Raw genomic sequence first — 16,778 nt, 5'->3', positions numbered from 1 at the left:
TTACATATCAATTATAGGGGGAAAAGAGAAAGAACTATGAAAAGCAAATCTGTTAAACTCTTGAAAGAAAATATAGTACAATAGCTTTGATACCATGGAGTAGGAAATAATTCATAAGCAAGATCCCAAATGCAAACATAAAAGAGTAAGGTGATTATATTAAAATTTAAAACTATTGGGCATCCAAAAATATCATAAAGTGAAAAAAGAAGTTGTAGTCTGAGAGTAGATATTTGCAACATGTATAACCGACAAAAGATTAGTATTCAGATTATATACACAATTCATACATAATTATTTGTAAATGCAAAAAAAAAAAAGTGGGTGAAGGGTATACATGAACAGAAAATCCACAGAAGAGGAAACTAGATGGACAAGAAACATTTGAAAAGAAGCTTATCCTCACAAATAACCAAAGAAATGCCAATTATAGCCATAGTGAGCTACCATTCCACAATCAATATGTTGGGGAAAATTAGTGTGAAAACAGGGGTTGGTGAGGATGTGGATCAGTGGGGATTCTCATACATTGTTAAGCGACTATAAATTGGTACAACAATTTTAATGCAATTTGGAAATATTTAATAAATATAGAAATATAGATATAATTTGTCCTAGTATTCCATTCGCAAATCACCATGAATCACTTGTGTGAAGAGAGTAAAAAAGCACAGTAGAAGTCATTCCCATTTTATCCAGGGCAGATAATGGAAATATTTGTCAAATCTGAGATCTCATCTCACAGTTCCCTGAGAGGTGGAATAATGTGAATATCAGTACCCAAAAGAGAAAGAAATCACTGCTTCCAAAGTCTGTGACCTTTCAAGGTCATTTGAGAGCCCTTGGAGATGACCACAAAAAAGAATGGTACAGCGGTTTAAGAAGAAGATAACTTTGTCTTTATATTGATGGAAAATGCTGAATTTCAAAATATCTACAAAATGTTTCCCTAACCCAGGGCTTTTTGTTATTGAAAAGAGCCCTGGCCAGAAATCAGGAATCCTGGGGATTTGTCTTTGTCTTCTATTTATCAGTCATAGGCAACTCACTTGTCATGTCTTGAGGGGGTTTATTCACTTCATTCATTCATTAATTCCTCAGATATTTATTGAGCACCTTCTGTGGTCCAGAAACTGTGCTAAGACTGTACCTGAGTCTTGCAGCATAGATAGGGAGACAGATATTTATCAGTCATAAAAAAAAGGAAATTCTCAGCAGTTTTAAGTGTTACAACAAGGATTTATATTGTTTGATGACCAGTAAAAATAGCAGTTTTGCCCTAATCAGGTATCTCAGAGGCTACTTGCCTGAGAAACTAACCACTGAGCTGATGAGTCAGAACCAGTCAGGTAAAGTGGGTGGGAAGCTGCTTCTAGCTTGGGGACAGCATATTTACAATTTCTGTAATATAGCTCTTGACCAATTGTACATAGGTTATCCTTTGCCTAGGAATGATCTTTTCTCCCTTCTCTGCCCAGTGATGTCACTCTCACCCTTCAAGACTCAGTTTAAATGTTACCTTCTCTGAGAAGCCTCCCCAGACCCAGCTTCAAAATTTGTCACAGGCTCTTCTTTACTCTTGCATATCTTTCACATGCTTCTATTCCACAACATTTATGATTATTTAACCCTATATCTGTTTCCTGTACTACACTATGTGAGCCTCAGGGAGCAAACTGTGTATTACATATCCATTAGCCAACAGCAGGACCTGATTCAATGATGGGATCAATAAATAACTGAATGAAAAATAGATTTGACTTTTTGCACTTCATACTTAGGACATTTGGTAAAGTATATGACTGAGGCTTTTCTAGAAACACATAGCTCCTCAATGGCCTGGGCTATAGTATATGTTCAACAAATGTCTCTATGTTTACAAGATGGGAAAAATGTTGCCTGACATACCCTTCCTTTTCACATTTGAGGGATCACTTCAAATAGTTTCCGTTCATGACCCAGGTTGTCTATGGAGACTATGCCAAATGATTGCATTTTGGGTCACAGAATCTGGATTCAAAACCTTCAAGGGCTTGAGGTACTAGAGAGGAAAATCAATTATACTGGAGTTGGCAAGATTTACTCTTCCTGTACTCCATTTCAAGTTTTTCACATTGTATTCTTCCCTACATCTGCCTATTTTATTATATGCTCTATCCATATAAAAACCTCCTCTGATGTTAATTTTGCATTCCTACCTGAGATGAAAAAACTCTTTCAATTAGCATTGGTCTCTACCTTCTCTGAACAAATATTATTCTTTTAATCATAGCTTAGACCAATATTGTAGATTTATTATTTTTTAACTTACTGATGTGAGACTACTCATTTAAATACTAGATAATAATTATGATTAACATTTACTCATTGCATACTTATTACCAGGAAAGAGATTTTTTATTGTAGTAAAGTATACATAACACAACATTTACCATTTTAACAATTTTAAAAATTGAAGTATAGTTGATTTATAATATTGTTTAGTTTCAGGTGTACAGCAAGTGATTCAGTTATATATATATATATATATATATTCAGATTATTTTTCATTATAGGTTATTATAAGATACTGAATATAATTCCCTGTACTGTAGAGTAAATCTTTGTAATTTATCTATTTTGTGTATAATAGGTTGTATCTGTTAATCCCATTTTTTACCCCCCCTTCCCTCTCCCCTTTGGTAATCATAAGTTTGTTTTCTATGTCTGTGAGTCTCTTTCTGTTTTGTATATAGACTCATTTGTATTATTTTTTAGATATAAGTGATATAAAGCATTTGTCTTTCCTCTGTCTGACTTACATCAATAACTATAACATTTTCCAAGTCCATCCATGTTGCCTCAAATTGCGATATTTCATTCTTTTTTATGGCTGAGTAATATTCCATTGTATATATATACCACATCTTCTTAGGCCACTTATCTTGTTGATGGGCACTTGGGATATTTTGATGTCTTGGCTATTGTAAACAGTGCTGCTATGAACATTGGGGTGCATGCATCTTTTTGAATTAGAGTTTTCATTTTTCCTGGATATACACCCAGGAGTGGAATTGCTGGATCATATGGTAGCTCTATTTTTAGTTTTTTAAGGAACCTCCATACAGTTTTCCATAGTGGCTGCACCAATTTACATTCCTACCAACAGTGTAGGAGGATTCCCTTTTCTCCATACCCTCTCGAGCATTTATTATTTATAGACCTTACAGATGGCCATTTACAGATGGCCATTCTGACTGGTGTGAGGTGGTACTCATTGTGGTTTTGATTTACATTTCTCTAATAATTAGCAATGTTGAGCATCTTCCCATGTCCCTTTTCATGTGGCCTTTAATTAGGCCATCTGTATGTCTTCTTTAGGGAAATGTCTATTTAAGTCTTCTCCCCATTTTTTGTTTGGGTTGTTTGTTTTTTCAATATTGGGTTGTATAAGCTCTTTATATAATTTGGATATTAACCCCTTATCAGTCTCATTGTCTGCAAATATTTTCTCCCAGTCCATAGGTTGTCTTTTCATTTTGTTGATAGTTTCCTTTGCTGTGCAAAAGCTTTTAAGTTTGACTAGGTCCCATTTGTTTATTTTGCCTTTATTTCTTTTACTTTGGAAGACTGATCTAAGAAAATATTGCTATGATTTAGGTCAGAGAATGTTTTGCCTATGTTTTCTTCTAGGAGTTTTATGGTATCACATCTTATGTTTAGGTCTTTAAACCATTTTGAGTTTATTTTTATATGTGCTGTGAGGGAGTGTTCTAATTTCATTGATTTACATGTAGCTGTCCAGCTTTCCCAGCACCACTTGTTGAAGAGACTGTCTTTTCTCCATTATATATTTTTGCCTTCTTTGTCATAGATTGACTGTAGGTGTGTGGGTTTATTTCTGGGCTCTCTATTCTGTTCCATTTACCTATGTGTCTCTTTCTGTGCCAGTACCATGCTGTTTTGATTACCATAGTTGAGTAGTATTGTCTGAAGTCTGGCAGGGTTATGCCTCCAGCTTTGTTCTTTTTACCTCAGGATTGCTTTGACAATTCTGGGTCTTTTGTGGTTCCATATAAATTTTAGAATTATTTGCTCTAGATATGTGGAAAATGTCATGGGTATTTTGATAGGGATCACATTAAATCTGTAGATTGCTTTGGGTAGTATGGCCACTTTAACAATATTAATTCTTCCAATCCAAGAGCATGGGATATTATTTCCATTTCTTTGAATCATCTCCAATTTCCTTTATCAAAGTTTTATAGTTTTCAGTGTATAGGTCTTTCACTTCCTTGATTATGTTTATTCCTAGGTATTTTTTTATGTGATTTTAAACGGAATTTTTTTTAACTTTCTCCTTCTGATATTTCACTATTAGTGTAAAGAAACGCAACAGATTTCTGTATGTTAATCTTGTGTCCTGCTGCCTTGCTGAATTCATTTATTCGAATAGTTTTTGTGTGGAGACTTTAAGGTTCTCTATATAGAGTATCAAGTCATCTGCAAATAGTGACAGTTTTACCTCTTCCTTTCTAATTTGGATAACTTTTATTTCTTTTTCTTATCTGATTGCTGTAGCATCCTTGTATTGTTCCTGAATTTAGCAGGAAGGCTTTCAGTTTTCATTGTTGAGTATTATACTTGCTGTGGGTTTGTCATAAATGGCTTTTATTATATTGAGATATGTTCCCTCTATACCCACTTTAGTGAGAGTTTTTATTGTGAATGGATGTTTAATTTTGTCAAGTGCTTTTTCTTTGTCTACTGAGATGATCAGGTGGTTTTTGTCTTTCCTTTTGTTAATGCAGTATATCACACTGATTGATTTGCATATGTTGAACCAGCCTTGTGACCATGGAGTGAATCCAACTTGATCATGGTGTATGATCCTTTTTATATATTGTTGGATTCGGTTTACTAATATTTTGTTGAGGATTTTTGCAACTATAGTCAACAAAGATATTGGCCTGTAATTTTCTTTTTTGATAGTGTCTTTATCTGGTTTGGGTATCAGGTTGATGGTGGCTTCATAGAATGACTTAGGAGTGTTCCCTCCTCTTCAATCTTTTGGAATAGTTTGAGGATAGACATAAATTCTTCTTTGTATGTTTGTTTTTGTTGTTGAGTTGTAGGAATTCTTTATATATTGTGGATACTAATGTGTGTGTTGCAAATATTTTCTCCAATTCTTTTCTTTTCACTCTCTCTCTCTTTGTTTTTTTTTTTTTTTTTTTTTTTTGGCTGTATCAGGTCTTAGTTGCGGCATGCGGGATCTTCATTGTGGCATGTGGGATCTTTTTTTGTGGTGCACGGGCTTGCCTTTAGTTGTGGCATGCAGGCTCTAGAGTGCGTGGGCTTAGTTGCCCTGCAGCATGTGGGATCTTAGTTCCTCGACCAGAGATCAAACCTGCGTCCTCTGCATTGGAAGGCAGATTCTTAACCACTGGACCACCAAGGAAGTCCCTCTTTTCACCCTCTTGATAGTGACCTTTAATAAACAAGTTTTAAATTTTGATTTAGTCCAATTTATCTATTTTTTCTTTTGTTTGCCTGTGCTTTTGGTATCATATCCAATAACCTATCACCAAATCTATTGTCACGAAGCTTTCCCCCTATGTTTTCTTGTAAGAGTTTTATGGTTTTAGGTCTTAAGTTTAGGTCTTTTTTCCATTTTGAGTTAATTTTTGTATATGGTTTTTGATAAGGGCTCAACTTCATTACAACTTGAGCCAGTTTTCCTAGCAACATCTGTTGAAAAGATTGTCTTTTCCCCATTAAATGGTCTTGGCACTTTTGTTAAAAATCAGTTGACAATATACACAAAGGTTTGTTTCTGGGGTTGCTATTATATTCTGTTTGCTATTTGTCTGTCCAGTGCTGCACTGTTTTGATTACTGTAGCTTTGTAGTAAGTTTTGAAATCAAGATCAGCAAACCCTCTAACTTTGTTCTCTTTTTCAAGATTTCTTTGGCTGTTCAGGCCACTGAAATTTCATATGAATTTTAGGATACGTTTTTCTATTTCCACCAAAGCACCCCTGGGATTTTGATAGGGATTGTATTTAATCTGTATATCACTTGGAGTCGTACTGTCATCTTAACATTATCATCTTCTATTGATGAACATGAGATGTCTTTCCATTTGTTTATGTTTTCTTTAATTTCTTTCAGAAATATTATGTAGCTTTCACCATACAAACCTTTGATCTCCTTGGTTAATTTATTCCTAAGTAGTTTATTCTTTTTGATGCAAAATAGTTGCAAGTGGAATGGATGCTATTGTAAATGGAATTGTTTTTATAATTTGCATGGGGAGGGGTTTTCTCATTGTTAATGTATAGGAATGAAATTGATTTTTTGCATGTTGATTTTGTATCCAGCAACTTTGCTGAATTCATTTATTAGCTCTAATATTTTTTGTGGAATCCTTAGGGTTTTCTACGTAAAAGAGTGTGTCAGAGAATAGAGATAACCTTACTTCTTCCTTTCCAATTTAAATGCATTTTCTTTTTCTTGCCTAAGTGGTCTGGGTAGACCTTCCAATACTATGTTGAACAGAAATGGTGAATGCAGACTTCCTTCTCTTGTTGCTGATCTTAAGGGAAAAATTTTCAGTCTTTCAACATTGTATCATGTTATCTATGGGTTTTTCATATATGGCTTTATCATGTTGAGGAGGTTTCTTCTATTATTAATTTGTTGACTGTTTTTTTTATCATGAGTGGGTGTTGGATTTTGTTAAATGCAGTGTGTTACATTAATTGATGTGTGCTGAACTATCCTTGAACATGCTGAATCATCCAGGAATACATCCCACTTGGTCATGGTGTATAATCCTTTTCATATGTTGTTGATTTAATATGTTATAGATATATCCTTATGGTTACCATGGGTATTACATATAACATCCTAAATGTTATAACAATCTAACTTGAATTAATACCAACTTATTTACAGCCACATAACAAAATTCTTCTCCTATACAGTTCTGTTCTCCCTTTGTTATTAATGTCAAAATGTGGCATCTGGGGGCTTCCCTGGTGGCGCAGTTGTTGGGAGTCTGCCTGCCAATGCAGGGGACATGGGCTCGCACCCTGGTCTGGGAAGATCCCACATGCCACGGAGCAATTGGGTCCGTGAGCCACAATTACTGAGCCTGCGCATCTGGAGCCTGTGCTCCGCAACAAGAGAGGCCGCGATAGTGAGAAGCCCGTGCCCTGCGATGAAGAGTGGACCCCGATTGCCACAACTAGAGAAAGCCCTCGCACAGAAACAAAGACCCAACACAGCCATAAATTAATTAATTAATTTTAAAAAATGTTGCATCTGTATATAATGTGTGCCCAATAACATAGATTTGTAAATATTTTTATCTATTTGTCTTGTAAATTCTGTAGAAAATAAAAAGTGGAGTTATAAACCAAAATTATGAAAATATTTGCCCATGTATTTTACTCTACTGGAGTAGAGTTTCTTCATATACTGTATATCTTCAACCTGAAGGACTCCCTTTAGCATTTATCATAGGCCATCTGGCCTCTAAGGTTTTGGTGAGAAATTGAGTGACAGTCTTATTCAGGATCTGATGTATTCAATGAGTCACTTTTCTCTTGTTGCTTTCAAGTGTCTCTGTCTTTGGCTTTTGAAAATTTGACTACATTATGTCTCAGTCTGGGTCTCTTTGGGTTTATCCTACCTGGGGATTGTTAAGCTTCTTGTAAATTCATGTCCTTTTAAAAAAATATTTATTTATTTATTTATTTATGGCTGCATTGGGTCTTCGTTGCTGTGCGTGGGCTTTCTCTGGTTGTGGCAAGTGGGGGCTACTCTTCATTGTGGTATGCGGGCTTCTCATTGCAGTGGCTTCTCTTGTTGTGGAGCATGGGCTCTTGGCACATGGGCTTCAGTAGCTGTGGCTTGTGGGCTCTAGAGCGCAGGCTCAGTAGTTGTGGCACATGGGCTTATTTGCTCTGAGGCATGTGGGATCTTCCTGGACCATGGCTTGAACCCATGTCCCCTTCATTGGCAGGTGGATTCTTAACCACTATGCCACCAGGGAAGCCCCAGATTCATATCTTTTATCAAATTTTTAAAGTCTGGGGCCACTATTCATTCAAATAACCTCTCTACCCCTTCTCTATCTCTTCTGTTTCTGGGACTCCGTAATGCATATGTGGTTCTGCTGCAAGTCCCTTATGCACTTTTCTTCACTTGGGTTTCTATTTGCCTCTTACACTGAATATAAAATAATATATTATTTAATATATTCAAGTTTGCTGATTTTTTTTTTTGTCTAATCATGTCCACTGTTGAACCCCTCTAGTAAATTTTTCACATCAGTTATTGTGTATTGTAGCTCCAGAATTTGTTTGGTTCCATTTTATAATTTCTGATTGTTGATATTCTCATTTTATTCATGTGATTTTCCTGGTTTCCTTTAGTTATTTGTCCATATTGTCACTTAGCTCTTTGACCATATTTAAGACAATTGTTTAAAAATCTTCGTCTAGTAAGTCCATGACTGGGCTTCCTCAAGGACAGTTCCTGTCAATTAACTTTGTTCCTTTTCATGAGTTATGTTTCCTGTTTCTTCATGTGCTTTATGTTTTGTATTGTAAATTGGACACTATTAAAAAGTGTTAATTCTGGAAATCAGATTTTCCCCCTTCCCCAGTTTCAATGTTTTTGATTGTTAAAGGCTGTGGTAATCTGATACTTTTTCTAATTATTTTTGCATAGACTGTTTCTTACATGCATGATAACTTAAAAGTCATTTTCTGTTTTTTAAAAATATTTATTTATTTATTTGCCTGTGCTGAGTCTTTGTTGTGGCATGTGGGATCTTTAGTTGTGGCATGTGGAATCATTTTTTTTAAGTTGCGGCATGCGGACTCTTAGAGTCTTAACCACTAGACCACCAGGCAAATCCCTAAAAGCCTTTTTCTTTAGTTCATTTTGTGTATATCTGCTTTTAACTGTTTTGACAGAGATTTTCTTGAATGCCAGAAGCTGAAACAAACAACACACGAACACACACACACAAGAGAACAGCCACCTTCCCTAGTCTTTGCAGGTTGGTTCTGTGCTGGGGCATTCCTTCACCATTTAGCTAGAATTGCTCTGAGCCTAGGTATCACTCCAAGGTGAAATCTTGACTTCTCAAGATTAAGTAAGACTTCTTGGCATGCTTCTTGTGTGGACATGTATATATCTTTTTTTTTTTTTTTTTTTGCTGCACCATGTGGCATATGGGGACATAGTTCCCTGAACAGGGAGCAAACCCGCACCCCCTGCAGTGGAAGCGGAGTCTTAACCACTGGATCACCAGGGAAGTCCCTGTGTGGACATGTGTATGTCTTAGTAAAGTCCCCCCTATATACATCTGCTTTTGAATGTCTTAATTTCCGAGAGTTTTACCCTAGCTTTTCCTCCAGGCCATAGTTTGTGTCCCCACCAATATCTCTTGCCCCAGGCATTCCACCTTGAAGGTTTTATGAGCAGTGCATGCTCATTTCCCCACCTGCATTCTGAGTAATGTGAAACAGTAATGTGCCTTGCATCAGTCCTTCAAGTATCCTCAAGATAGGTTAGAACAGAGATACACAATAATTTGCAAACATGGTCTGCTCTGCTCCCTCAAGTTTGAGGAGAAACTGGGTTGCCACCAGGTCAAGACCGAGATCACTGTTGTGCTGGGGAGGGGTGGGGAAAGAGTAAACATGCCACAAAACATTACTAACATTTTGAAGATGGCTTTTCTTAATTGAGCATTTTCTTGTTTCAAAAAACCTTTGACCGTTTCTCAGAGGTACTACAAAGTTGGTTCAGAAAGCTTCTGGGTTTTTGTTGTTGTTGTTTTTCAGTTTCTATGGGAAAACAATAGCTTGGAGCTTCCTAGTTCAACATTTTGGTAACGTCATTTGCAGGAACTGTGTTTTTCACATATTTCCCATTCCAACAATTTTTATTTTAAAATGAAGAAATTGGGACTTAGGAAGTTTTACAAATTGCCAAAAATTACAGAGCTTTTTAATGGAGTTGGGATTATACTCTTCTAATGAGAAGTGGCTTTGTCTTATTTACCATATATCGGGAGCTCATAGCATCTGACAAGATGTTTACCTCATATTTAACTGGCTGGGGTAGAATTAAGCAGGAAGGGGACTGTCTTAGCTTGAGCTACTATAACAAAATACCATAGACTGAGTGGCTTAAACAACAGAGATTTATTTCTCACAGTTCTAGAGGCTAAGAAGTCCCAATAGCAAAGTGCTGGCAGATTTGGTGAAGGTCCATTTCCTGGGTTGTAGACAGCTGCTGTCTCACTGTGTGCTTGGTGCATACACGAGGCATTCCTTATAAGGGCAATACTCCCATCATAAGTGTGCCACCTAATCTAAAACTAATTAATCTCCCTAAGGCCCCATCTCCAAATACCATCACATTGCAGATTAGGGCTTCCACACATGAATTCTGGGCTGGGGTGGAGGGGGAATTTCCTTATTCACCAAAAAGAAACTTTAATATAATGGTATTAAGCAGTGATGGGCTTCAAATTACTTTGTTCAGAATCCTCATGCTGAAGGACGTGAATGACAATTTGAACAAATGCAAAGGCATACTATGTTTTGGGACAGAAAGACAGTATCATAAATGTCATTTCTCCCAAAGTAAGTGTATAAATTTAGTGTAATTCCAATTAGAATATCAAAGCGTTTTTGTAATTTGAGAAAACTATCTTAATTTATATAGAAAGAAAATTAACTTAGATTAGCCAATAAAACTGAAAAACAGTGAGTGGGGGACTTGCTGTAATACTCAGTATCAAAATACAATAAGGCTAATATGTTATCAATTAATATGGTGTTAGTATAGGAATAGAAAAACAGATTAATGAAGCAAGAGAATATAGAAATAGGTCTTGGTATAAATCAAAATATAAGGCAGTTTAAGTTGAATGAAAAAAAGATCATATGGTTAAAGGATTACATAGCAAAGTTTTAGTTGAGTAGGAAAAGTGTGGTTATCAGTAAAGGATTAAGAACAGGTCTTTCCCACTGATTCATCTCTGGAAAAATGACTTTAGATTTGCCTTTCTACCAGTTTCCTTGAAGAAAACACCACTGTAAATCTCTCATCTGTAGCCTGTATCTGGATGGGGCGAACTGTTAACTGGCATGTAGACATTGACAGCCTATATAAGTAAGGCACCACAAGTCCTGGGAAACCAAGGCAGTGGCTTCTCTGTGCTTAAATGATTATCATTGTTACAAGTGAGTGTGCCCCATGTGATGGTGGCACACCGTGCAGATGCCCTGGTTGATTATTATAAAATATGCTGGATGAGAATGTTAATGTTTCCCAGTGCTGAGGTGAACCACACCCATTTTGATCTTTTCTCCTCTGTGCAGTGCTGAAGCAGTGGAAGCTGTGCTTGCTTGGATAGTTGCAGGACTGTCGATGAACATGCTGTGAAGACATTTTTTTGTCAGGACAAATCTAATAATAAACTTAATGTCAGGTTAAAGCTTATTCTGTTCTCCCTCTCTCTTTTTGATTGCTAGTTCAAATCTGTGATTGCTTCTGGTGGACATGCAGGTGTCAGAGCTGTGTGACTTGCTGATAAACTGGCTGCTGGATTATTTTAACAAATTGTGCTTGTATAACTGGCAACCCATCTGGAAGAAAAGAAAATGAACCCTCATATATGACATTAAAAATTCAATTCTAGATGGATTAAATATTAATATATTGCAAAAAGGAAATAGACAATTTATAAGAAAACCTAAGAAATAACATATATAATCTAGAGATTAAAATATCTCTATAACCAATCCATAAACTTCCTAATGTCTAATACATGTAGAAGTCTTCAAAACTGACAAAAAGATAAATAATCCTATAGGAAAATAGGCTAATATGAAAATTTACAAAGAAGCAAATCTAGGAAAAGATGAAGTTTATACTCATCAAACATGAATTTTAGTATAATACCACCTATTGCATGGCTGGAGGAAACTTGTCTTTTTGAAAATAACTGATTGCATCTTAAAATTTTAAAATAACACATATCCTTTGATCTAGCAGTCTGTTGCCTATAAACTATCCCCCAGAAATAAAAATAAAAGGTAAGGGCCAATATAAGGGTGTTTACTATAGTGTTGTTTGTGATGGCAAATAACTAGCAACAAGTTGAATTAGTAGGGGGGATGGCTGAATAAATTTATAGCACACAATATCACTGAATACTGTGCAGCAACTGCTTATCTTACTCTATCTGACCATTATAATCATTATTGTTGCTAGGCCTTGGCACTGACCAGCTATAGGCACCAAAAGGTAATCCTCCTTATTTGGTCTGGATTAGAGTTCCTAGTTGCTCTGGTGATTTCAAAGCTGCACCAGCACAAAGGGATAACACTTAAGGAATATGAGAGAATGCTTAATGAGAAATGGAAGAAAAGAGAGGATAATTTAGATTCACATAGATATACATGTATCTTATTTGGATACATTACCTCACAAAGTCAACCTATGGCATTTATAATCTTATCTCAAGACCAACCTTCAAATATGCTAATAATAAGCCATGCAGTGCTATAGTTATAGTAGCATAGTATTATTCTGGGTTTAAAAGAAATTGATATATTTGAAAGCAGCCTAAGTTTTGTGTTACATACTCATTTTTTATCACTATTCAAAAAGAGCACTAAATGCTTTCTATATGTCAAGTTATTGTGGAAAGGAATCAAAAATCCTCATAAAGATTTGCTTTTAATAAAAGAATTCTGTTTAGGTCTGAGATCTCCCTTTTCAGTGCCATTTTCCTGAAGGAAACAAACAAACTAGAGGTGGGGGAAATTGATTGACTGTGGCAGGTTAGAGAAAAAGAATAGTCTGAGTTTAAAACTCAAGCTGAAATGCAAGAGTTGATGTTTTACTCAATGGCATACAAAAAAATGTAAGAGTGACATGTTTTCCTCATTTAAAAAATGTCAAATTTCTAATGCCAATATTGGTTATGTGGACTATTAAAATTTCTGATAAATGTTTCTGAAAAACTAATTATCTCCAACAAGTTTGTGCATGTATTACTAAGTGATATGATCCTTAAATGTATGTGATTCAATCACCTGTTGCAAAATCATGCTATAATCTACTGTGGTCTCAGTAGAGACCACACAGAGATTAATGATATGACATTTGAGAGTAAATTTAAATAACTAGATTTGTTACCATTCCAATTTTTAAAATTCATATTTTATAGTAAAGTTATGATTGTAGAAATATCTTCTGTAAAATATCTGCATCTAACTGGGAATGTGAATCCACTATAACATGTACTCCATATAGTTTCCCTACTCCTATCCCTATCTTTTTTAATTTTCAGAAGTTTAAAAGAAACAGCATAAACAACAGAATAAACTCATATACTATTACAATTCAGATTTAACTAATATTTTGTTTTATTTAATTGGAATCTTTATTTCTTTTTAATGAGATAGATATTTAGATACAAAACTGAAGTATCCTTTAACTACCATGTTTGGCCCCATTTCCCTTCTACTGCCTTTCTTTTTAGAGACAACCACTTTTGGGAATTGAGTGTGTATTCTTCCAATCCATTCTTCATAGTTTTACATAAAAATGTTCACCATAACCAATGCTTTAATACTAGTGTTGGCTAGTGTTGATTTAATTCAAATTCATACAGGTATAATTATAATATATTCACTTCATTTGTTTTCACTCTACATGATTTTCATATCTTTCTCTATTAATACATATAGATTTAATTTGTTAAACTTAACTACTAGAGAATATTATACAGTGTGACTGTATCACATTTTATTCATCCATTTCAAAAGTGACAGACATTTGTTTCCAATATTTTGCTAATATAACTCATGCTGCAATGAACATAAAGGTACAGGACTCCCTGGGTACATGTATCAGTTTCTTCACTATATGTGTGTATACTCAAGAGTGGGTATTCTGGAATCTGTTTTCGAAATTCTTTCCTACCCTGAGGTTTGAAAAAATTCTCCTATAAAATTCTTATATTACTAAGTTTTGCTCTTTGCATTCTAATCTTCACAACACTTTTGGATTTTTAAATAAATACTTTAATGTATAACAACAGCAAAGATCTAATATTTTTCCATATGAAGAGTCAATTACCCTGAGACCATTTTTTAAATCATCCAGATTTTCCTACCAACTTGTGATTACCACCTCTATCAATTGCTAATTCCCCATAAAGATATGCATATGTTTCTGGATATAATATTCTGTCACAATCTTTGTTTTCTATTACTGCATCAAGAGCAAATAATTTTGATGACTATACATGTAGCAAAACATGTAACAAAAAAATGACAATTTTGGGCTTCCCTGGTGGCACAGTGGTTGAGAGTCCGCCTGCCGAGGCAGGGGGCACGGGTTCGTGCCCCCGGTCTGGGGAGATCCCACATGCCGCGGAGCGGCTAGGCCCATGAGCCATGGCCGTTGAGCCTGCGCGTCCAGAGCCTGTGTTCTGCAACAGGAGAGGCCCACATACCGGAAAAAAAAAAAAAGACAATTTTGTCTCTTAATTTCACATCTTAATACCTCGCATATCTTTGTCTGAATGCATCAAGTAGGCCTTCCAGAACCATGTTGATTAGTGTCCATGACTGGATCCTTACTTTAATGAGAATGCTCCTAAAAGTACAGCAGGAACAATGTTTGTTGTGGGGGTCTTGGGGTGTAGGTTTTCATGATACTGTGATAGTTATTAAATTCTCAGTATATTACATTTTGAGCTGTTGCTGAAGGATTTTCCACATTCATGTGACTTTACTGTAAAATGAATTTTCTGATATACTGTTTAATACGAATTCTCTTGAAGGTGTTCCCAAATTCAAGGCATTCATAGAGTTTTAATGAGTATGAATTCTCTGGTGTCTAATATGATGTGACTTCTGGCTAAAAGCTTTTCCACATTCATTACACTGATAAGGTTTTTCTCCAGTGTGGATTCTCATATGCAGAGCAAGAGTTGAGAACTGAGAGAAGGCTTTCCCACATTCATTACAACCATAGGGCTTCTCACCTGTATGGCTTCTCATATGCACAGTAAGAGATGAGCTTTGACAGAAGGCTTTCCCGCATATTTTACATTCATAAGGCTTATCACCTGTATGAATTCTCACATGTACAATGAGAGATGTGATTCGAGAGAAGGCTTTTCCACATTTATTACATTCATAGGGTTTCTCTCCTGTATGAATATTGTGATGTTTAATGAGGTACTGCTTCTGCCTAAAGATTGTTCCACATTCATTACATTTATAGGGTTTCTCTCCAATATGAATTTTCTCATGCTCAGTGAGGTTTGATTTCCCACTGAAGGCTTTTCCACATTCCTTACATATATAAGGTTTCTCTCCTGTATGACTTCTCTGGTGTCTAATGAGGCTTGACTTCTGAATGAAAGCTTTCCCACACCCTTTACATTCATAAGGTTTCTCGCCAGTATGAATTCTTTGATGGATAATGAGGTTTTCCTTCTGGCTAAAGGCTTTTCCACACTCATTACATTTAAAGGGTTTCTTTCCACTATGGATATTCTGATGTTTAACGAGGTATTGCTTCTGGCTGAAGGCTCTTCCACATTGATTACATTCAAATGGTTTCTCTCCTGTATGAATTTTCTCATGCTCAGAGAGATATGATTTTCCATTGAAGGCTTTGCCACACTCCTTACATACATAGGGTTTGTTTCCAATATGATTTCTCTGGTGTTTAATAAGGCTTGGCATCTGAATAGAAGCTTTCCCACATTCATAAGTTTTCTCTCCAGTATGATGTTTTTGATGAGTAAGCAAGTTTCCCTTCTGGCTGAAGGCTTTTCCACATTTATTACATTTATATGGTTTCTTTCCTGTATGACTTCTCAAATGTAGAGTAAGGGATGAGACTCGAGAGAATTCTTTACCACATTCATTACATTCATGTGATTTCTCTCCAGTATGCATTTTCTTATGCTCTATGAGGTTTTGCTTCAGGTTAAATGTTTTTCCACAGTCATTACATTCATAAGGTTTCTCTCCAGCATGAATTTGATCATGCTGAAGGAGATCTGATTCAGGCTGAAGGCTTTCCAACATTCTTATCATGCACAGATACCTTCTCCAACAAGAATTCCTTAGTATCTCTTGACATGTGACATGGATGAAAGCTTTTCCACATTCAGTAAATTCATATGGTTTCTCTCCAATAGTAATTCTCAGCTATCTAACAAAGTTGAATATATGATGAAAAACTTTTCACATTGGTTATCCTGTGATTAGCTGATTACAAATTGGGATGAAATATAGCATCCTCATTATATTCTTAATGGTTCTTGCTTAGACAGCTTCTCTCATATTTAAGTGTAAATTAAATGTTCCAAACTCGTTTAAACTGAGTCCCATACACAGAGGAGTTGTCTTAAAGAATCAATGTCTGTGCTCAGAAGAAATACTTTTCTGCTACCTAGGTTTTCTGAGTTTTTCTTTAGCTGTGCTTTCACGGAGAAGGATGAGACTTAACCCACAAGTCTTTCCTGTTGTGTCTTTATTTACTTATAAATTTCCCAGGCCTTTTCTAAAAAGGAGTACAAAAAAATCATCATTGAAAAGAGTTAATAACTGTAAAATATTTAATGCCTGGCATGTAGTAAACATTCAATAAAGTAGCTATCATCATCATCAATATCACACTTGTAAATTTTCCCACTATTTTTAATAAAATTTCAAAAATATGCAATTTAAA

At 35.5% G+C, this 16,778-nt stretch overlaps 1 protein-coding gene across 1 annotated transcript in view; it reads right to left on the bottom strand.

Annotated features, from left to right (window-relative positions):
- Positions 1-11,414: 11,414 nt before the first annotated feature.
- The window catches only part of LOC113605607 (zinc finger protein 529-like), a 49,742-nt gene continuing 44,378 nt past the window's right edge, over positions 11,415-16,778 (bottom strand). Inside the window, 3 exon segments of the mRNA XM_027079097.1 lie at positions 11,415-11,659; positions 14,592-16,104; positions 16,186-16,250. Coding sequence (XP_026934898.1) covers positions 14,903-16,104; positions 16,186-16,250 — 1,267 coding nt within the window. The 3' untranslated portion in view covers positions 11,415-11,659; positions 14,592-14,902.

This window comes from Aethalodelphis obliquidens, unplaced genomic scaffold (genome assembly GCF_003676395.1).
Source record: "Aethalodelphis obliquidens isolate GAN/ISIS:26980383/991018 unplaced genomic scaffold, ASM367639v1 scaffold43, whole genome shotgun sequence".
Lineage (NCBI taxonomy): Eukaryota > Metazoa > Chordata > Mammalia > Artiodactyla > Delphinidae > Aethalodelphis > Aethalodelphis obliquidens.
The sequence above is the reverse complement of the archived record's forward strand: the minus strand, read 5'-3'. Positions and strand labels throughout refer to the sequence as shown.